The 22627-nt window shown below is 42.2% G+C and overlaps 1 protein-coding gene across 1 annotated transcript; it reads left to right on the forward strand.

Moving 5' to 3' along the window:
• Positions 1–27: 27 nt before the first annotated feature.
• HMGN1 (high mobility group nucleosome binding domain 1) lies at positions 28–20939 on the forward strand. The gene is made up of 6 exons (XM_038398065.2): positions 28–333; positions 748–780; positions 873–902; positions 981–1046; positions 8625–8756; positions 19796–20939. Exons 1-6 carry the CDS (start codon positions 319–321, stop codon positions 19841–19843), a joined length of 324 nt encoding a protein of 107 aa, XP_038253993.1. The 5' UTR covers positions 28–318; the 3' UTR covers positions 19844–20939.
• Positions 20940–22627: the final 1688 nt, after the last annotated feature.

Genomic DNA, 22627 nt, shown 5'->3' on the forward strand with positions numbered 1-22627 from the left:
CCCCCCTCGCCGGAGTGATGGGCCACGCCCTGGAGTCAGCCACAGGGCCCGCCCAGGGACTTCGAAAGCAGCCCCGCGGGAGACTCGGCCCAATGGGCGTGCGCGGCCGCCAGTGAATGGGACGCGCCCCCTCCCTGCTAATCCGGCTGGATCCTGTTGCAGCACCGCTGGCGCTGCTGGGATGGGGGAAGGGCGGGCGAGCGAGCTCCCACCACTGCGCAGCGAGACGAAGATTCACGCACAGGCAGCAGCCGCTCGCGGGGAGCAGCAGAGACCTCAGCTGGACCAGCGAGTTGTTGGTCGGAACCACCGCGCGTCATGCCGCGGAGAAAGGTGCGGGCTGAAGCCGCTCCCCTCAGCACCGAGCCGCCGACCGGACGCTGCGGTGCCGGGCTAACCCCGCAAATTCGCCGGGCTCGCCTGCCACTGGCTTCAGGGGGCTTTGGGTCAAACGGCGCCCGGAGCATCAGCGCCCCCCTGCTCGCCGGCCGGACCCGCCAGCCTGTCTCGGCGCTGAGCCACCGCGCGGCCCTTCTCCCGACCCGCGGCTGCTGCGTCACTCGAATGTTTTTGTAGCCGTTGAACGCGACGGCGCTCGGGGTTCGAAATCCGAACGCGGCGGCGGGAAGGGGGCGTGTGTCCTGACGTTCCTCAGCCGTGACCGCCCCTGGGGAGGGGGAGGAAACCGGGGCTTCGCGCTTGCGCACGTGTTGGTTCGCTCACTCCCCTGTGCGTCTTCGTTTGCAGGTGAACGCGGCCGAAGCGGAGGCGCGGGAGGAGGTAAGGGCCGGGCTCCCTGCGCGGGCTCCTCGGGGCGGGCGCGGGGCGGGGCGGGGATCCGACTCTCACGCTGTCTCTGTCTCTCCTTCTAGCCCAAGAGGCGGTCTGCGCGCCTGTCAGCTGTAAGTATAGACATCCCCCGGCTGCCCCTTCCTAGGCGCCGTGTGTGTGGCGAGCACTAAACCTGCTTCTCTTTCCAGAAACCTACCCCCGCCAAAGCCGAGCCCAAACCAAAGAAGGCGGCGGCGGCAGCAGCCGCAGCAAAGGTGAGTGAGACGCACCTGTGAATGACACAGACTGTCCCTGTCTGCCTTGGTCGACACACCAATGTCCCGTTGGTTTGATGATACAGCTGGATCTAGGACAGATTTCATTTAGATGCTGCTTTTAACTTACCTGGCTTCCAGGGAGCACCTAGGTAGCAATGTGCACTCATGAGATGGATTCCAAACAACTATTTTTACCAAGTTATCTATCTTGAGATCAGAACTTCCAAAGAATGTACGTATGAATTTATCCTTCTTAAACATGGGAGACCGGAACTACACACGGTATTCCAAAGGAGGTCTCACCAGTGCCTTGTATAATGGAACTAAAACCTCCTTATCCCTAGTGGAAATCCCTCTTCTGATTCATCCCAAAACCACATTAGCTTTTTCCACAGCCATATCACATTGGCAGCTTATAGTCATCCTATGATCAACCAATACTCCAAGGTCCTTCTCCTCCTCCATTATTTCTAATTGATGCGTCCCCAGCTTATAACTAAAATTCTTGTTATTAATTCCTAAATGCATAACCTTACACTTCTCACCATTAAATTTCATCCTATTACTCTTACTCCAGTTTACAACGTCATCCAGATTCTCCTTTATGATATCCGGATCCTTCTCTAAATTGGCAATACCTCCCAACTTTGTGTCATCCACAAACTTTATTGGCGCACACCCACTTTTTGTGCCAAGGTCAGTAATAAAAAGATTAAATAAGATTGGTCCCAAAACTGATTCTCCAGGAACTCCACTGGTAACCTTCCTCCAGTCTGACAGTTCACCTTTCAGTAGGACCCGTTGCAGTCTCCCCTTTAACAAATTCCTTATCCACCTTTCAGTGTTCATATTGATCCCCATCTTTTCCAATTTAATTAATAATTCCCCATGTGGCACAGTATCAAACGCTTTACTGAAATCTAGGTAAATTAGATACATTGCGTTTCCTTTGTCTAAAAAATCTGCTCCTTTCTCAAAGAAGGAGATCAGGTTGGTTTGGCACGATCTACCTTTTGTAAAACCATGTTGTATTTTGTCCCATTTACCATTGACTTCAATGTCCTTAACTACTTACTCCTTCAAAATTTTTTCCAAGACCTTGCATACTACAGATGTCAAACTAACAGCCCTGTAGTTACCCGGATCGCTTTTTTTTTACCTTTCTTAAAAATAGGAACTATGTTAGCAATTCTCCAATCATACGGTACAACTTCTGAGTTTACAGACTCATTAAAAATTCTTGCTAATGGGCTTGCAATTTCAGGTGCCAATTCCTTTAATATTCTTCGATGAAGATTATCTGGGCCCCCCATTAAGTTGTTTTGAGTTTCGCTTCTACCTCAGATATGGTAATATCTACCTCCATATCCTCATTCCCATTTGTCGTGCTACCCATTATCCCTAAGATCCTCTTTAGCCTTATTAAAGATTGAGGCAAAGTATTTGTTTAGATATTGGGCCATGCCTAGATTATCCTTGACCTACACTCCATCCTCAGTGTTTAGCGGTCCCATTTCTTCTTTCTTTGATTTCTTCTTATTTATATGGCTATAGAACCTTTTACTATTGGTTTTAATTCCCCTTGCAAGGTCTAACTCTACTTGACTTTTAGCCTGTCTCACTTTATCCCTACGCGTTCTGACCTCAATAAGGTAGCTTTCCTTGCTGATCCCTCCTGTCTTCCACTCCCTGTATGCTTTCTGCTTTTTCTTAATCACCTCTCTGAGATGCTTGCTCATCCAACTTGGTCTACAACTCTTGCCTATGAATTTTTCCCCTTTCTTGGTATGCAGGCTTCCGATAGCTTCTGCAGCTTTGAATTAAAGTAATCCCAGGCCTCCTCTACCTTTAGATCCATAAATTCTTCAGTCCAATCCACTTCCCTAACTAATTTCCTTAATTTTTGAAAGTCAGCCCTTTTGAAATCAAAAACCCTAGTTGCAGATTTATTTTTGTTAATCTTTCCATTCAGTTTGAACTGAATTAGCTCATGACCACTTGCACCAAGATTATTCCCTACAACCATTTCTTCTATGAGGTCCTCACTACTCACCAAAACCAAATCTAAAATGTCATCCCCTCTAGTCGTTCAGCAGCTACTTGATGAAGGAATCCATCAGCTACTGCATCTAGGAAAACCTGAGCCCTATTATTATTACTAGCACTGGTCCTCCAGTCTATATCTGGGAAGTTAGTCTCCCATGATCACGCATTTTCCGTTAATATTTACTTTATTAAAAAACATTAAAAAGGGCTCTATCCATATCCAAATTAGATCCCGGCGGTCTATAGCATACCCCAAGCACTATCCCAGGGGAGTCTCTACTAGTTTTCTTCCCCAACGTAATTTTTGCCCAGACGGACTTTGTCTTATCCATTCTATCGCTTCTTATTTCTTTACATTCTACCTCATCATTGATATACAATGCTATTCCACTACCTTTACGTTTATTTCGGTCTTTCCTAAACAGCACATACCGTTCAATACCTGTAGTCCAGTCATGACTACTATTCCACTATGTTTCTGTTATCCCTGTAATATCTGGTTTCACTTCCTGCACCAGTAGCTCTAGTTTCTCCATTTTGTTACCTAGGCTCCTTGCATTGGTGTACAAACATCTTAATTTTTGCTGTTTGACCTTGCTCACATTCTGTACCTATTAGACACAGTCATTCTACAGCCAGTATAACGTATTAGACTGGTATCCACACTGCCCTTCCTCCTAATATACATTCTCCTACGCATGGCTGTATCTTTTCTTACTTTGTTTTCTTCCCTCTCAATGCTAAAATCTGGCGTGGAGATTACCTGGACATCTCCCAATCATCTCCCCCAAATTCCTAGTTTAAAGCTCTATTTATCAGTTGTGCCAGCTTCCATCCTAGAAGTCTATTTCCTTCCCTACTCAGATGAAGTCCATCCCAAGAGAAGTGTCCTTTGTCCATGAATGCCTCCCAGTGGCCATACATCCCAAAGCCCTCCTTATAGCACCACTGCCTAAGCCATCTGTTGACAGTCATAATCTTGTCACACCTTTGTTGCCCTTCTCTAGGAACAGGCAGAATCCCACTAAAGATCACCTGAGCCTCGATTTCCTTAAGCGTCTTCCCTAGCCTAGCATAGTCTCCCTTAATACATTTCAGCGAAAATCTAGCCGTATCATTTGTTCCCACATGAAGGATAATTAGGGGATTCTTTTCTGTTCCCTTTAGGATCCTTTTCAACCTCAGGTCTACATCCCATATCTTAGCACCTGGAAGACAGCACACATTTCTATTCTCTGGATCAGCTCTGGTTACAGCCTTGTCTATTCTTCTCAGTAAAGAGTCCCCGATCACATGGACCTGTCTTTTCCTGGTGACAGTGCTGTTCTCCAGTCTGTCCCCTGTTCCCTCTGGCTGCAAGTTCTTTCCATTCCTATTCTCCCTTGTAATCCTCTTCAACCCATCCTGTATCCTCCTGGGGCTCATATTTGGTGTAGTCTCCCTTGACTCTTCCCCTTTTCCTATAGGACTAGCCGCTCTTCTCTTCTTCCTTGCCCTTGCACCTTCAGCGACTACCTGCTGAGCCCCTTCTTCATTTTCCAATTCTGCAAACCTGTTCTTGAGCTCTATTTCTCCTTCACTAGCCTGTGTTTTCCTCTGCCTGGTTCTTTTAGTCACATGCTTCCACTGAGCACTTTCCTCACCCAGTCTCCCCTCAGAATTCCCCAGCCCTGCTTCCATCTGCAAGTCTGAGCTTTTCCTTTCAGATACCTCATGTCTTTTCTCCATCATCTGCTCAAACCCCTTCCTAAACTCAACCAGACTTTCCACCTGCATCTCCAGACCTCGGATCTTTTCCTCCATCAGCTCTATCAGACGGCATTTCATGCAGACAAAACTTACCAGGTCCCCCCTCCAGGATCATGTACATACCACAGCTTCCACATCCAGTCATCCTCATTGTGTCTTCCACTACAGAAGTCACTCCCACAGCTGCTTCTGTATCTGTCATAGCCTTCCCACCTACGTCCTGTTAATCTGGGAACCACAAACCACACAAAAACACCGCCACCACCCACTTTTCCAACAGAACTCCCACTCAAACTCCCCTGTTTACAGCTCTCTTTGCTGGCTCCTGTGCCGCTGAGCTGTCTGTGTGTTTTAGTAGTGTTGATTTGTTTTGATATCAAAGGGCAACTACATATAAAAATATTTCATGTCTTTATTGCTACGTGAACGGGAATGTGTGTATACTTGCATTTTAAAAGACTGCATAGAAATTCTTAGTTTAACTTTACAAAATGGTTTTTGGACTTGTATTGAATTCATTATTAACTCAGGGTATGTATCTGTGCAGCTGTACTGATGCAGCTGCGCTCCTATAGTTCATCTGGTGAAGACCATTCTATGTAATATATAGACACATACATGAAATAGGGAAAATATCCCATTTTCTAGTGAATTTAATCTTGGTTATGTAAAATAAAGTTCTTAAGTTACAGCTGTGAAATAATTTAGTGTTCTGACAGTATTTTCTGTAAATGTACTTGTGAAGGAAATATGACTATATGTGACGGTCCTAACCAGTAGGCTTGCAGTATGCAAATGAACTGAGACAGTCTATTTGGGTTATCATCCATAATTTTACCCATTATACATGATTTAATAAATCTTCAAATTAAAAAAATGACTCGTCTCTGGATCTCTATTTTAGAAAGATGCATGAAGATTTGGTGTATAGAAGCTTTTTAGATTAAGTTTATATAATATTGAATGTTTTAAATGAAAAAGTAGGAAAGCTGTGAAGAATGGTTAAATGTGTGTCTTAGATTTTGCTAATATTCCCAATAAATATGTTCATTCGCTTAGCTATTGTGTCTAGAAACCCATCCTTTGTGGTTTACTTATAGTATTTGTATATATAATAACAATTGCCTGATAAATCCTGTTCTTATTGCATAATACTGTTCTACAAATAAATGGCTGTGCAAAGTGTTGAAGTATAGTAGTGTTCTAACTAAGAAGTCTATCCTTTAGATAAGTGAAGGCATTACATCCTCTTCTTTGCCTCTTTTCTTACTAATACAGCATTATTAACAGTGAATTCCTTAGTCCTTTTGTCTAAAAACAAGCAATCTTAATCTGCTATTTCATTATAGTTAATGGCATCAATAAAATTTTTATATTAACTCCATATTGCTATATTAAATATTTTCAAACCGTGGATATCAGCTGAAGCATTCATTAGAATGCAACTAAATGATAAAGTTGGGAAGTTTGTACGGGAAGTTTGTACTGTTTTTTTTTTTTTAAAGAAAATATTATTTCCATTGGGTTGGAAGAAACCTCTAGCTTAACCATACTGGTTTGGGCAAAAAAATATAAAACCTATGTCAGATGACTGTTGAATGTGCTCTTGAAAACATTTTAATGCATTATTAAACTTCTTCCATTAAATTATAAAAAGAGGATAAAAGCTTGATGTGTTTAGTCCTTCTATTTCAGAAGCACCATCCATTATTCGGGCTGTTAGGCGATTAAAAAAATTGATTGCAATTAATCATGCTGTTAAACAATAATAGAATACCATTTATTTACATGTTTTGGGATATTTTCTACATTTTTAAATGTATTGATTTCAATTACAACAGGGATTACAAAGCGTACGGTGCTCGCTTTATATTTTTGGTTACAAGTATTTGCACCGTAAAAAACGCAGAGAAATAATTTCAGTTCATCTCATACAAGTACTGTAGTGCAATCTCTTTATCGTGAAAGTTTAACTTGCAAATGCAAAATTATGTACAAGAAAACCTGCATTCAAAAATAAAACTATGTAAAACTTTAGAGCCTGAAAGTCCACTCAGTCCTACTTCTTGTTCAGCCAATCGCTCGGACAAATAAGTTTGTTTACATTTGCAAGAGATATGCTGCCTGCTTCTTGTTTACAATGTCACTTGAAAGTGAGAACAGGCATTCTCATGGCACTGTTGCAGCCAGCGTCACAAGATATTTGTGTGCCAGATGCACTAAAGATTCATATGTCCCTTCATGCTTCAACTACCATTCCAGGGGACATGTGTCCATGCTGATGACAGGTTCTGCTCGATAACAATCCAAAGCAGTGCAGACCAACGCATGTTCATTTTCATTATCTGAGTCAGATGCACCAGCAGAAGGTTGATTTTTCTTTTTTGGTGGTTTGGGTTCTGTAGTTTCCGCATCGGAGTGTTACTCTTTTTTAAGACTTCTGAAAGCATGTTCCACAGCTTGTCCCACTCAGATTTTGGAAGGCACTTCCAATTCTTAAACATTGGGTCAAGTACTGTAGCTGTTTTTAGAAATCTCACATTGGTACCTTCTGGATGTTTTGTCAAATCTGCAGTGAAAGCGATCTTAAAATGAACAACATGTGCTGGGTCATCATCCGAGACTGCTATAACATGAAATATATGGCAGAATGCGGGTAAAACAGAGCAGGAGACATACAATTCTCCCCCAAGGAGTTCAGTCACATTTATTTAATGCATTATTTTTTTAACGAGCATCATCAGCATGGAAGCATGTCCTCTTGAATGGTGTCTGAAGCATGAAGCGGCATTATTTAGCATATCTGGCACGTAAATATCTTGCAAAGCTGGCTACAAAAGTGCACTGAAAATGTCTGTCTGTTCTCAATTTCTGGTGACGTAACTAAGAAATGGGCAGCATTATGTCCTGTAAATGTAAACAAACTTGTTTGTCTGAGCAACTGGCTGAACAAAAATTAGGGCTGAGTGGACTTCTAGGCTCTGAAGTTTTATTTTGTTTTTGAGTGCAGTTATGTAACAAAACTACATTTATAAGTTGCACTTTCACGGCAGAAAGATTGCACTACAGTACTTGTATGAGGTGAATTGAAAAATACCATTTCTTTTGTTTCTCATTTTTGCATTGTAAATATTTGTAATAAAAAATATACGCTTTGATTTCAATTAGAACACAGAATACTCTGTGTGTGTGTGTGTATATATAATATAATATATAAAAAATGTAGAAAAAATCCAATATTAATATATTTCAATTGGTATTCTATTGTTTAACTTTGCGATTTAAAACTGCAATTAATCATGATTAATTTTTTAATCATGTTTAGGGGGTTTTTTTGAGTTAATTGTGTGAGTTAACTGCAATTAATCGACAGCCCTAATTATTATTTGTTACAATATTAGCATAGAAAAGTCATGGACTTTGCAAGCGTCTCTGTGCAATTCTACCAATGCATTTCACTTCTGTCTTCCAGCATGTATTTTCCTCAGTGTTAAGCCTCTCAAATAGGTTGCCATTCATCAAATTGTATAGTGGTTGTGTGGAGGTAGTTATAGGGTCTGAGAAACCACTACTAACCTTCTTACAAATATTTTAGTTTTTGATCCCAGTTTGACACTCTCTTCTTTCTGGTACGGAGATAATTTTTTTCCTATATATCTATGGAAACCTCCTTCACTGGTTATGGAGCATATAGTTTCTGAGGTTTTTTTGTGATATTGAGAATTAGTAACCAACCTGTTTTAAAAGGTGATCTAAATTCTTACATTCATTTAATTGTAGGATAAATCTGAGGACAGGAAAGCTCAATCAAAGGGGAAAAAAGGACCAAAAGGAAAACAGATTGAGGGGACTAATCAAGAAGAAACAAAAGACAACTTGCCTGCAGAAAATGGAGAAATTAACAGTGTGGAGGTATAGTAGTAGCTTTAGTCTTAACCTAGACAAAAAATTAGCTCTTGATTATGAAGAGTTCATATAATGTAATGCACTAGTTAATCTAAACATCTATCAAACATCAGATTTAGTTTCTGCAAAATCTAAGATATAAATGTATGTTGCTGAGATTTTCATAGCAGCCTAGGGGATTTAGCCAGGCATGTTCTATTAACTTTAATGGAAGATATATAGCTACCAGAACTGGTGTGAAAATTCATTTGAATCTTTTCCTGTGGAAAAATGAGACATTTTCATAACTCAATTTCCATTGAATATAGCTTTCAGTAAAAACTCAAAATGAAAAGATTTCAGCCAAATGTGGCAATAGAGCCTCATGGGAGTTGTAGTTTGCTCCTCATGTGCCCCATCTCTTTGGGCTGTGATTCCCAGCTGGAGTACATCTCCCATAATGCACAATGGCCAGGAACTTCACGTTGCACACAGACCTCATTCAGAGAGGAGACTGGTGCATTATGGAAGATGTGTATCTGGGGTCCCAGCCCATGGAAGAGTGAGGACACAAGGAGCAAACTACAACCCATGAAGTGCTACAACTAGTCAAAAACAACGTTTTCTGCAGAAAGTGAGAAACATCTCACAAAAATTCCATTATGTTAACCAACACCCTCCCCTCCCAATAGCTGACAGAAAATTTTCAACCAGCCTCAGTGGCTTTGTCCTCTGACTGATCTGAAAATCTCTAATAGTTTCTAGTCTTCATGGTTGCAAAGAAATACTCTAGAAGGATAACTGCTGCAAATTCAAAGAAGACTTTTTAGAGCTATTTTCAGGCTGTCTGAAATGTCAACTGCTTCGTTCATCTCAGTGGGATGTTAATCTGACTTAGTGTCCGTAGGCTCAATACTTACTTTCTAAATAACTTGATAATTGCAATTATACACCTAGCTGTTGCTTATTAAAACTGAGCATGCACATTGATTAATATCTGAAAATGGCCAAACCAAGGTCAGAAATAGTATTTGTTGAATGTAACTGTTGTTCTTCAAGTGATGATGTCCCTATGGGTACTCCATTGTAGATGTGGCAGTGCCCCCTGTGCCTGGGATCGGAAATCTTCAGCAGTGCCCATTGAACTGCACATGTGCACCTCCCCCTGTCGCGCTATGAGCGGGACATGTGCATATACACACACACACACACACAGAGCTAGCGGATCTCCTTTACCTTCAGTAGATGGTACCTTACCTGTCAGTTTTAGGGCTGGTCTACACTACTGCGATAAATCGATCTAAGTTATGCAACTTCAGTTAAAGTGAACAACGTAACTGAAGTAGACGTAGTTGTATCCACTTACCACGGTGGCTACACTATGCTCTGTCGATGGGAGAGCATCTCCTGTGGACTTCCCTTATGCTTCTCGGAGAGGTGGAGTACACAAATGGATGGGTGAGTGCTCTCCCATGGATTTAGTGTGTTTTCAGTTAAAATCGCTGCATCACAGTTAAATCGATGCACTTGCTGCATCAATTGCAGCAGTGCTGATCTACCACTAAGTGTAGACATGTTGAGTGTAGTTAGTACTACTGCTTTCTTCTATCAAAAAAATTGTTGTTTTTGCTTTATTTTTATTGTTACTTCATAGCTTAGGTTTCTGCTTCCCATTTGGGAAGCTTTTTCCCTCAACCGTATGCCTGGATCTCCCAGTTTTAAGTGATGCATCTCCTGCTGGACTGAATTCTTGGTAACGGATGGCCACCCACAGTGCATTGGCTGCCTGGGAGAGGGACATATCCGACAAAAGTATTCCCACTGCCACGACTTGACTGCCAGGGCCAGAAAAGACCAGGATATTCAGTTAAGACTTCTTCTCAAGGAGAAATCACTACATCCAGCATCAGACCCAATGACAGACTCTCCCCATGTGGCCATCTCACTCTGTCAGGTTGTCTGCCAAGCCTCATTCCCTGTGTCCCTCTAAAATTAATCTTTGACCAGAAGAAACGGACATCCTCACCATAGTCTGAGGCATAGCCTGCCAGAACACCATCCCCATGAAGTGTGTTGTCTGAAGATCCTCTGACAGGGGACATAGCTCCCCAGCCCATCTGAGTACTTCCGGCACCAGCACAAAACAACCGTCTAAAGACCCTAACTGAGCAGACCTGCACCCCTTGGCACTGTCTTTCGGCTCTGGAGACCAAGACAGACCATATTCAGGAGCTATGGCACCCACAAAACAGTCAGCAGAGAGCAAGGCCTCCGCCAGTGCCAGCAAGTCCTCTGTGCTGGGTAAATCTTCAGCTCCACCTACTGGCAAGTGAAGGGAATGCATCTCTCCTTTGGCACCAAATTGTGCACGGGTACCAATGGTGGTCCTTCCTTCACAGGAATTAAGATACTACTAAAGACCTGCTTGTATCTGATGTACCTCAGTCACCTCTCCTCAGACACTACCTCCCCCTGCTTCCACCCTCCTCTGTGTACTTGGAATACTCCTCCCTTTCTCCTCCAAGGATGGCATCTCCCTTCCCCAGCGACGAGGAGGAGGAAGAGTGCTTCATCACGCTCTTATTCCAAACGGGAGCAAACTACTTCATCTACATATCTTCACTATGCGCAATCCAGACCTGGACCACAACCCTGGTGTCGACCATCGGGAGGCAACCCCATAGTTTGCTCCCTGCCATATTGAGACCTCTGGCCCATGTACAGGGCACAATTCAGGAAGCATCCCAGGGAGCAAAGTCGGAGACTTGCACCTTTGCCTTCTCCATCGATCTCTTGCCCACCAGAGATCGAGCCTCCCCCAGTACCAGCAGAAGGAACAGGAAGACAAAGCCCCACCAATACATTTCTCATCATCTTCCCCAGTCATGTCCCCACTCCTTACTGCTACTAATGATTTCAGGCACTTTCAATAACTATTTCTTAGGATTGCAGACTCCCTCCAAATTCCTCTGGAGGAAGAGAAAAGATGAGCAGCTTAAACTACTTGATATCCTGCACGTATGTTCCTCTGCAAAAATTGTCCTACCTATCAACAAGACTCTTCTCGATCCTGCTCTGGCAGACTGGCATTCATCCCTCAGACCTGCAAATGGGCAGACAAAAGTATTATGTTCCCACAAAAAATACGGAGTTTCTTTTCTTGCATCCCACTCCCAATTCCCTTCTAGTTAATGCGGTGCAAGAAAAAGGATGACTATAACAACCTCAATCTACGCATCAGGACAGAGGCTGGAAGTGATTAGATTATTTGGACACAATGCTTATTCATCTGTCACGTTCCAATTTTGCATATTGAATTACGAGGCCTTTATGGCCAAGTACAACTATCTCAACTACTCCAAGATAGAGGAACTCTGCCAACCTGCTTGCAGTTAAGAAAGAACAATCCCAGGTGCTTAAATCTGAGGGACATCTCTTGGCCTGTACAGCTCTACAACAAGCCTCTTTAGACTCCGAGGATACCACCGCACTTCTCTCCCAACGTTGTAGTCATGAGGTGCGCGTAATGGCTACACCTCTTGGGGTTTCTTAAGGAGGTACAAACCACAGCAGAAGACTTACCCTTTTGAGGGCCCAAATTATTTGTGGAGAGTATGGATGACTCCCTGCACTCCCGAGCTGCTCTCTGATCTCTCTGCATTTACACACCAGCACCAAAGAGATAATCTGGGGAAGTATCATCTTCCCCTGCAATCCTGACCACTGCTGTACACTCCCCAGCGACACTATAACACTCAGCACCAACAACAGAAGTACCCTACCAAATGCAGACAGATCACTTCTCAAGGGGCTATCTCTAATGCACCTCCAGCCAAGCAACAATTTTGAAGGTGTAGTTGAGGCCCCAAGAAGCCTCCCCTTGTTACAGTCATATTAACCATCTTTGATATCCCACCAGTTTGGCGACCGGTTAGCTCCCTTGTTTCCATCATGGAGCCTAATCCTTGGACAAGTGGGTTCTAGGGAGGGAGGAAGGAAGGATACTCCATCCCTTTCCTATCTATCCTTCCCTTCCCATCCCATCCCTCCTCAGGGACCCTTCCCATGAATCCATTCTATGAGAAGAAATTTTTTCTGCAGCTGGGATCCATAGATCTGGTCCCTTCCCAACACAAAGGACAGCATTTCTACTCCTTTTATTTTCTGATACAGAAGAAATCCCAGCGGCTGGTAGCTGATCCTGTACCATCAAAACCTAAACAAGTTCATTGAACTGCAATGCTTCAAGATGGTTACCCTCTCCACCATTATCCCAGGACTGGAATACAGGGACTGGTTCTTGGCCCTTGACCTCCTAGACACATAGTTCCATATCACAGTACACATTGCCCACAGACAGTTTCTCCGATTTACCGTTCAACCACTATCAGTGCAAGATACTGCCTTTCCGACTGTCAGTGGCCCCTCGTGTATTCTCCAAAGTTCTTGCAGTCATTGCTGCCTACCTCAGGAAACAAGGCGTTGTCATCTTTCGATGCTTAGATGACCCTGCAACTTAGTCTCCTCAAGACTCCATCTAAAACAGACGCTCTTCGCTTCGTCTGGATGACAGTGGACCTTCTTATGAATCAGATTCTCACCCGTAGTGGATATTGTATCCAAGGTACAAGCCTGCTCCCAGATCTTTGCCGGAACGTGGCTCCAACTGCTTGGCCACATGGTAGTAACCACTTTCGCAGTAAAGCACATGCAATGTCTTCAGACATGGCTCCATACAGTATATGTCCCTCACAGATAGCCGCCACAAACTTATGACGCCAATGAGCGTCAAGGACTCACTACTCTGGTGGACACAGCCCAAGAGCATCTGTGTTGGGGTTCCTTTCCTCTAACCAGTGCTGACTATGATTCTAACAATCAACACTTCCCTAATCAGTTGGGGAGCACACCTTCACAATCATACAATGCAGGACAGATGGTCCTTAGCCAAATCCACCCTACACATCAACTTCCTAGAGCTACAAGTGGTCCGCAGTGCCTGCTGACATTTCCTCCTACTGCTTGCACGTCGCACCATCAAGAATCATGACGAACAATATCGCTTGCATGTTTTACATCAACAGGCAAGATGGAGTGAGGTCCTGCTCTTTATGCTAGGAGGCACTGAAATTATAGAAATGGTGTATCCAACACAACATAGTCATTTCAGCCACACGCTTCCCTGGATACCAGAACGCTACTGCGGATTCATCATAGGAGAATCTTCCCCTGCTCAACCACGAGTGGGAACTGGAGACATGAATCCTTCAGCTCATCTTCAACTGCTGGGGATTCCCCACCACAGATTCTGCTGGAGAGCAGGACTGGGACATGGCTCTCTGGGAGATGTGTTCCTCGTCACATGGGATGAACCACTATTCTATGCCTTCCCTCCTTTCCCCCTTCTGCTTCGAGTACTCCACAAGATACAGGGGGACTGAGCCCATGTCATCCTTAAAGCTCCAACTTGGCCACAATAGATGTAGTATACTTACCTCCTTCACATGATAGTATGCCAACTGATCTATCCATCCATCTCCACGGCTCCTTTCACAGGAAGCGGGTTGCATCCCATTTCACAAATGTTCCACCTCAAAGCCTATCTTCTCCCTCGTTCTGGGATTCAGAAATAACTTGTTTGGACACAGTTAAACAGGTACTTTTGAAGAGCAGGCATGACATGACTCGGTACACTTACCTTCACAAACTGACTAGATTCCAATGCTCGTGCGCCTCCCATCAGGTCAATGCAGTAAGTGCTTCACTACCACTTACCCTGAACTACATATTACATCTTAAACAATCAGGATTATCCATCAGCTCTATTCAGGTGCATTTGGCAGCTGTCACCACTTTTCACTGCCACATGGACAGCCATTCCATTTTCACACACGCACTCACAAAACGTTTTCTGAAGGATCTCCAAAATCTTTATCTTCACATACAAGATCTGACCTGGGACCCCGGCCTCATCCTCCATTCTCTAACTAGACCTCCGTTCGAACCAAGGGAAATGTGCTCTTACGTTTATCAATTAAATCTGCTTTTCTTGTTACCATCGGCTCTGCCCAACGGGTCAGCGAAATTGTGGCCCTTATGGCATATCCCCCATATGTACTTTGTCATAATGACAGAGTTATGCTACGTCCACATCAAAATTTTTACCCAATGTTCCATCATCTTTCCATCTGAATCAACCTATTCACCTTCCTTGATTCTTTCTGAAGCCTCATAGCAACCAACAGGAGGCAGCACTGCACACTCTAGAAGTCAGGTGAGCATTCGCTTTCTGCCTGGACAGAGCTAAACCTTTCTGAAAATCACCATGTTTATTTCTTTCAATTACCAGCGGCGCAGCCATCTCTAAACAGTGCCTTTCTAAGTAGATTTTGCAGTGTATACATCTATTCTACCAACTACACAATCAATAACCTCCTCCTGAAATTAGAGGACATTCTACCAGCTTGCTTTCCATCTCCATTGCCTTTCTCATTAATGTCCCCATTACTGACATTTTGCAAAGCAACCACGTGGGCATCAACATATACTTTTGTTTGTCACTACGCCATTACTCAACGCCACAGCAGACGCTCTTCTTGGACATGATGTCCTATCATCTGCAGTAAATGCTGCTCCGAAGCCCCAGCCTTCCAATTGGGGCACTGCTTTCTGCTCACCTACAGTGGAGCACCCATAAGGGATATCGCTCGAAGAAAAAGAGAAGGCACAAAAATTGTGCATAGACAAGTCTAAGTATAGTTTCTCCCACTTCACAGAATTTGAACACCCTGTTGTAGACAAAGTGTTACTGCTGATCAGTAACTGTGTGAGACGAATTGATGAGAAAATTGACCCTTTCAGTAACTCCAGCGGAGAGACAGAGGACTGTAAATGGACATGGAGAGTGCAGTACCTTCTTGCTCTTAGAAAAGCTTACTCCAGATCAGGTTGAGTCATATTAGTAAATGGTATAAGGACACTTGTAATATGTCTCTCCTTGTCTTCTGTTGGTATTGTGAATAAATAGGATCTTGCTCTCTGCTGCTGTTCTAAAACCTTTCATCAGCACTAAATAAATTCAATTGATATACTATATTCCTTTTAAAGTAGGGCTGTTGATTAATCGGTTAACTTGTGCGATTAAAAATTACGATTAATCGCAGTTTTCAATCGCACTGTTAATAGAATACCAATTGAAATTTATTAAATATTTGATATTTTTCTACCTTTTCAAATGTATTGATTTCAGTTACAACATAGAAAAAGTGTACAGTGCTCACTATATATTTTTATTACAAATATTTGCACTGTAAAGATGATAAACAAAATAAATAGTATTTTTCAGTTCACCTCATACATGACCGTAATACAGTCTCTTTATTGTGAAAGTGCAACTTACAAATGTAGATTTATTTTTTTTTTGGTTATGTAACTGCACTCAAACAAACAAAACTTTAGAGCCTAAAAGTCTACTCAGCCCTACTTCTTCTTCAGCCAGATGCTCAGACAAACAAGTTTGTTTACATTTATAGGAGAAAATGCTGTCTGCTTCTTATTTACAATGTCACCAGAAATTAAGAACAGGCATTTGCATGGCACTTTTGTAGCCAGCTTTACAGCGTATTTATGTGCCAGATATGCTAAAGATTTGTATGCCCCTTCATGCTTCGGTCACCGTTCCGGAGGACATGTTTCTATGCTGATGATGCTCGTTAAAAAAGAATGCGTTAATTAAATTTGTGACTGAACTCCTTGGGGGAGAATTGTATGTCTCCTGCTCTGTTTTTCCTGCAGTCTGCCATATCTTTCGTATTATAGCAGTCTCGGATGGTGACCCAGCATGTGTTGTTCGTTTTAAGAACGCTTTCACTGCAAATGTGACAAAATGCAAAGAAGATACCAATATGGAATTTCTAAAGATAGGTACAACACTATCTAAAATTTAAGAATCTGAAGTGCCTTTCAAAATCTGAGAGGGATGAGGAGTGGAGCATGCTTTCAGATGTCTTAAAAGAGCAACACTGATGCGGAAACTACAGAACCCAAACCACCAAAAAAGAGAATTAGCCTTCTGATAGTGGCATATGACTCAGATGATGAAAATGAACATGCTTCGATCTGCACTATTTGGATCGTTATTGAACACAACTCATCATCAGCATGGATGCATGTCCTCTGGAATGGTGGTTGAAGCTTCAAGGGACATATGAATCTTTAGCGCATCTGGCATGTGAATATCTTGCAACACCTGTTACAACAGTGCTATGCAAATGCCAGTTCTCACTTTCAGGTGACATTGTAAACAAGAAGCATGCAGCATTATCTTCTGCAAATGTAAACGAACTTATTTATCTGAGCGATTGGGTGAACAATAAGTAGGACTGATTGGACTTGTAGACTCTACATTTTACATTTTTATTTTGAATGCGGGGTTTTTTATACCTAATTCTACATTTTAAAGTTCAACTTTCACAATAGAGATTGCACTATAGTATTTGTATGAGGTGAATTTAAAAAATTGTTTTTACAGTGCAAATATTTGTCATCAAAAATAAATATAAACAGAGTACTGTACACTTTGTATTCTGTGTTGTCATTGAAATCAATAGATTTGAAAATGTAGAAAACACCCAAAAAATATTTAAATGAATAGTATTCTATTGTTTAATTGTGATTAATCGCATTATTAATGTTTTTAATTACTTGACAGTCCTATTTAAAGATAATATTCATTGCATTTTTACTGCATAAATTTATCTATCTGATGTATTCTTTCAAAAAAAGAGCTGGATACCTTCGTGGAGGATAGGTCCATCAATCACTATTAGCCAGGATGGGCAGGGATGCGAAACCATGCTCTGAAGTGTGTCTAGACTGTTTGCTAGAAGCTGGGAATGGGCATTGGATCACTTGATTACCTGTTCTGTTTATTCCCTGTGAAGCACTTGGCATTGGGTACTGTCAGAAGACAGGATACTGGTCTAGATGAACCATTGGTCTGACCCCGTATGGCCGTTCTTGTGTTCTAAGCTTGTATGAATTCATTATTTTGAAGTTAAGGGACAAAATACTGGCTTGATCTAGACCAGAGGTCACCAACTGATCAATTGCAATCTCCAGTGGTACAGCAGGGCTGCTGCTAAGGCAGGTTCCCTGCTTGCTCCGGCCCCACGCTGCTCCCGGAAGGGGTTAATGAGCCCCTGCTGCCCGGGGGGCCAGGCACATAGCTCTGCACGCTGCCCCTCTCTGCAGGCATCGCCCCCGCAGCTCCCATTGGCCGGGAACAGGGAACTGTGGCCAATGGGAGTTGTGGGGGAGGTGCCTGCAGAGAGGGGCAGCACGCGGAGCCACGTCTCCCCCTCTGCAGGGGCGCGTTGGCCCCTTCCAGGAGTGGTGTGGGGCCGGAGCAGGCAGAGAGCTTGCCTTAGCTGTGCCGCTGCCTGAGGTAAGTGCTGCCTGGTGGGAACCCGCACCCCAGTTCTCCTCTGAGCCAGCACTCCATAACTCCTCCTGCACCTCCAGCCCTGAGCCCCCTCCCAGAGCCAGCACCACATACCCCCTTCTTCATCCCAACTCTCTGACCCTGCACCCCCTTTCCCAGCCTGGTGAAAGTGAATGAGGATGGAGGAGAGCGAGCAATGGAGAGAGTCGGGGGTGGAGTAAGTGGGGCCTCAGGGAAGGGACGGGGTAGATCCTTAAATTCAAAAAGTGATTGGAGACCACTGATCTAGATGCTCTGCCACTATTACTCAGTCGAGATATTTAAATATTTGCAGAGATAGACTTCTAAATTCAAGAATACTGTGACATGATCACTTTGTCTTAAAACATGTTAGGAATCTTGAAATAGTTAAAGTAACAATGCAAATAGTGCAGTGTAGAGTAACACATTCAAACATTTGCTTCTCTAAAGATATGCTATTTCCCAGGATCTAAGCTTCCTAGTATGAGAGAGAGTACTCATTAAATCTTGAAGTATTTTGACCTTTAAAGGCATCAGTTAATGAAATGGGCTCCTTTTTTTAAAAAATCCTTCACCTTCAAGCCTGTCTTGAGCTGGAATTGCTTTACATCACTTCCTCATATGCATTCTAGAATCATTAATACTGTTTAAAAAGCTAACCGTTTAAACAAAAAAATGTTGTTTAAACGTCTGGGGCTGATTCTGCCAGCGCGGTTGGGGCTAGGGCTCCTTCGGCCAGTATGGTTGGGCCCGCTTTGGCGCTGCTCCGGGATTAACAGTTAAGACAGGTTAACGGGTAAAACTAATTCTTACCAGTTAACCTTTTACATTCCTAATATGATGAGCAGACTTCCTAAAATTTGAGCCAGTTACATTTCACTTTAAGTTGATTTGTGTTGTAGAACGTTATCAAAGGGGACTGAGACCAGTTCATTAATGATTGGTTAAGCTCATGAATCAAAATGTGTGAAGACTTTAAAAAATACCGTATATACTCGTTCATAAGCCGAATATTTTTTCTAAAAAAGTGATACATCAAAGAGCGGGGGTCGGCTTATAAATGGGTCTACACCAAAATTTGATGATTTTAAACTCTGAAATCATTGCATTGAATATCTAATACATTGTCGTTTCATTTACCTGGAGCGTCTGCAGGCATGGAGCCCCTCAGTTCCTGTGGCTGCAGTTCGCCATTCCCAGCCAATGGGAGCTGCAGACTGCAGCCACAGGGAGCTGAGCAGCTCCAGGTAAACAAAACGTCCCGACCGGCCAGTGGCTTACCCTGACTGGCCAGGAGCCAAAGTTTGCTAACCCCTGAAATATAGGGTCAGCTTATGAAAGGGGGTCATACAGTTTATACTATTTTTTCCCTATCCATCGGGGTGGGGGGAGGAGGTCAGTTTATAAACGAACGGGCTAATGAATGAGTATATCATTTATCTTCCACATTTGATCATGAATTTTGCTCTAAAATATACCTGATTTGTTAAATCCTTTTGAAGCTACCATACTTTTTTTACTGTTAGATCTTGTGTGTGAATTAAGACATTGAGAATTTCAGGAAACTGTTATACTAAATGTTCTTTCTCCTCCCCTTTTTCAGGTTCCAGGGTCTGATGCAGCGAGAGAGAAAGAAGCCAAGTCTCAGTAATATCTCTACCAAGCCTTTTATCAGTGGTCCCAGTACCTACCTTCCTTGTACAATTCAGAGGAATATTTTTATCAACTATTTTGTAAATGCAAGTTTTTTAGTAGTTCTAGAAAACACACTTTTTTAAAAAGGAGGGAGTCCTACCACATCCCTTTTTTTTAATTAACATAATTAGATAAGTGTAAATGCTTTTCTTTTTAAAGATGTAAAATCATATACTGGTTGTCTGTTTTCTGTGTAGCCAGAAATTAATGGAATGTTAGATTAGGGAGAGGCTTTGAACTTCTGATTACACTTAACATTCCATAGGCTGTGAGGGACAGTTTTTATATCCTGTTAAGTGAGGCATGACACGGATCAAACTTTGAAAATGTCTTAACATTTTACTCATCTATATCCACTGTATCTATAGAGTTACTTCTGTAATGAAACTTCTCCTTGGTGTTGGATCTCCCTTTCAGAATTGTGTATTATCTGTGACTGTTATTTTTAGTAGTGGTAGTGTTATTTTTGTCAATAACTTTGTAACTGTGCTGTGAAAGATTGGAAGCCTTTATTGTATGTGGTGAGTGTGATGTTACTGAGCACTGGTCTACACTACAGACTTAGGTCAGTATAACTATGTTGCTCAAGGGTTTGGAAAATCCACCTTCCTAAGCGACGTAGTTATACCAAACGAACTCCCAATGTAGACAGAGCTATGTCAATGGAAGGGCTTCTCCCATCAACATAGCTACTGCTGCTCGGGGAGGCGGAGAAGAGAAGCTCTCCTGTCGACATAGGTAGCATCTTCTCTAAGTGTTACAGCAGCACAACTCCAGCTGTGCTCCTGCAGTGCTGCAAGTATAGGCAAGACCTAAATAGGTGGAACTTTCTGTATAACAGATCTAACTTCACATGACCGTATTCAAGATACTGGTACATCATGTCCAATTTTAAAGGGCAGTTTGTCAACACAGGTTAAGATGAAAAATCACTGGAATAATGGTTTAAGAGTAAAAATATACAAGAATAAAAAATTATACAAATTGTTCATGGTGTGTCTATGTACTGAACACCAAACAAGAGCCAATAAAATCTTGGTTATAAAAGGACATTGCTTTTCTTGCCCCTGGGTTGACTTCAGTGACTCATGTAACTCGTACAGAAGTCAGTTTACTGGATTTTGTTTTTCTTTGAAAAACTGAGAGAAACATGTACTGATTGATACTTTAATTATATATTCAGAGTGAATAATGTGATTCCTGGAGGTGAGGATAGAGCGGGATTTTTTTTAATTGCCAAGTGTCCAGTTGCAGTCATACCTGGGTTGACCAATTGGAATGTTGATATAATTAAAATTGAGTGGGATTATATGATGGTGTTGCCTGTGCTGGTGAGACTCTGAGTGTGGCAGCAGCCCTTGGGATTCCTTCCAGTTAATGTTTTATGTTCTTAAAATCTCATCTTCAGGGCTTCATTCGGTCAGCTGCAGGGGTCAAAAGGGAATTTCCCCTTCCCTTTCCTTGATGTATTCTGTTTTCTTTCCTCTAAAACATCAAAGATGGGCAGGGTTGGCAATTTACTTGGGAAAACTAGTTTAGGATTTGGCACGAGTAAATACTGTCAATCTGGGAAAAATAAAATTATTAAAACTAGACTAACGAAAAACTGAAATATTTAGCAAATTGGTAATAAATTTGCAGTAATATAGTCCGCTTAATTTTAATTATAGGAACTAAAAACAAAAAAGTGTCAATTTAAAGCTGTATGCTATTGTCTAGGCTACCTCAAGTAGAAACTGAAACTTTAGAATCTGGGAATGCCTATTCTTTGTTTAGCTATGAAAATTACATGTTTGTTTAGCAAACCAAGAAGAGGAATTCTCAGATTCAGAAGTTTGTTAGTTTGGCAATTCAAATCAAACTGTCTAGTCCATTACACTGTCTCTTGATCTGGCTGGCTGGAGTGCAACTGAACTGAACGAGTAGAGTGACTTAGGACAAAATATTTCCGCATGAATTAAGGTGGAGGACTACTTGACCCAATTCATGGCTATTTTGAAAAAGTTCATAAAGTTAGCAAAGAGTCTTAGATGCAGAAATTGCAAAGAAAAAGTTAGTAGGAAGGGAGGCTGAGGAAACATTTTACAAAATCCATTGGAAAGAACAGATACGAGAACCACTGACTTTAGCTAAAGGTATGCAAGTATTGGAATTGGACTCTGAGGATGAAGATACAGATAATACTATATTGCCATTGCCAAGTTATAATACGCTTCTGGGGATACACAGAGCTGTGAGCCATTGTGTTATCTCTCTCCCTCAGTAAGGGTGAGTTTTGCTGGTGAGTAGGCTGCGTCAGCCCCCTACCATGCCAGCCTCTCTTCTTTACCCAGCAAAATCCGCATGACATTTCCAACCCAGACTTTGCCTACCAGGTAACAATTAGTGAAGTCCAGTCCCTAAGCTTCTAAGAGATGTTTCAATTCTATGCACAACCCCTTTCACTGCATTCACAGAAGACAACAAGTTTGCTGTCCTGTTAGTACATCACAGCTTATTAACTGGTGTAAATATACTAGGGCTGTTGATTAATCGCAGTTAGCTCATGCGATTAACTCAAAAAAACTAACCACAATTTAAAAAATTGTGATTAATCTTACTGCTAAACAGAATAACTGAAATTTAAATATTTTGGATGTTTTTCTACATTTTCAAATATATCTATTTCACTTACAACAGAACAAAGTGTACAGTGCTCACTTTATTTCTGATTACAAATATTTGCACTTTAAAAATAGTA

Source organism: Dermochelys coriacea, chromosome 1, assembly GCF_009764565.3.
Source record: "Dermochelys coriacea isolate rDerCor1 chromosome 1, rDerCor1.pri.v4, whole genome shotgun sequence".
Classification (NCBI taxonomy): Eukaryota; Metazoa; Chordata; order Testudines; family Dermochelyidae; genus Dermochelys; species Dermochelys coriacea.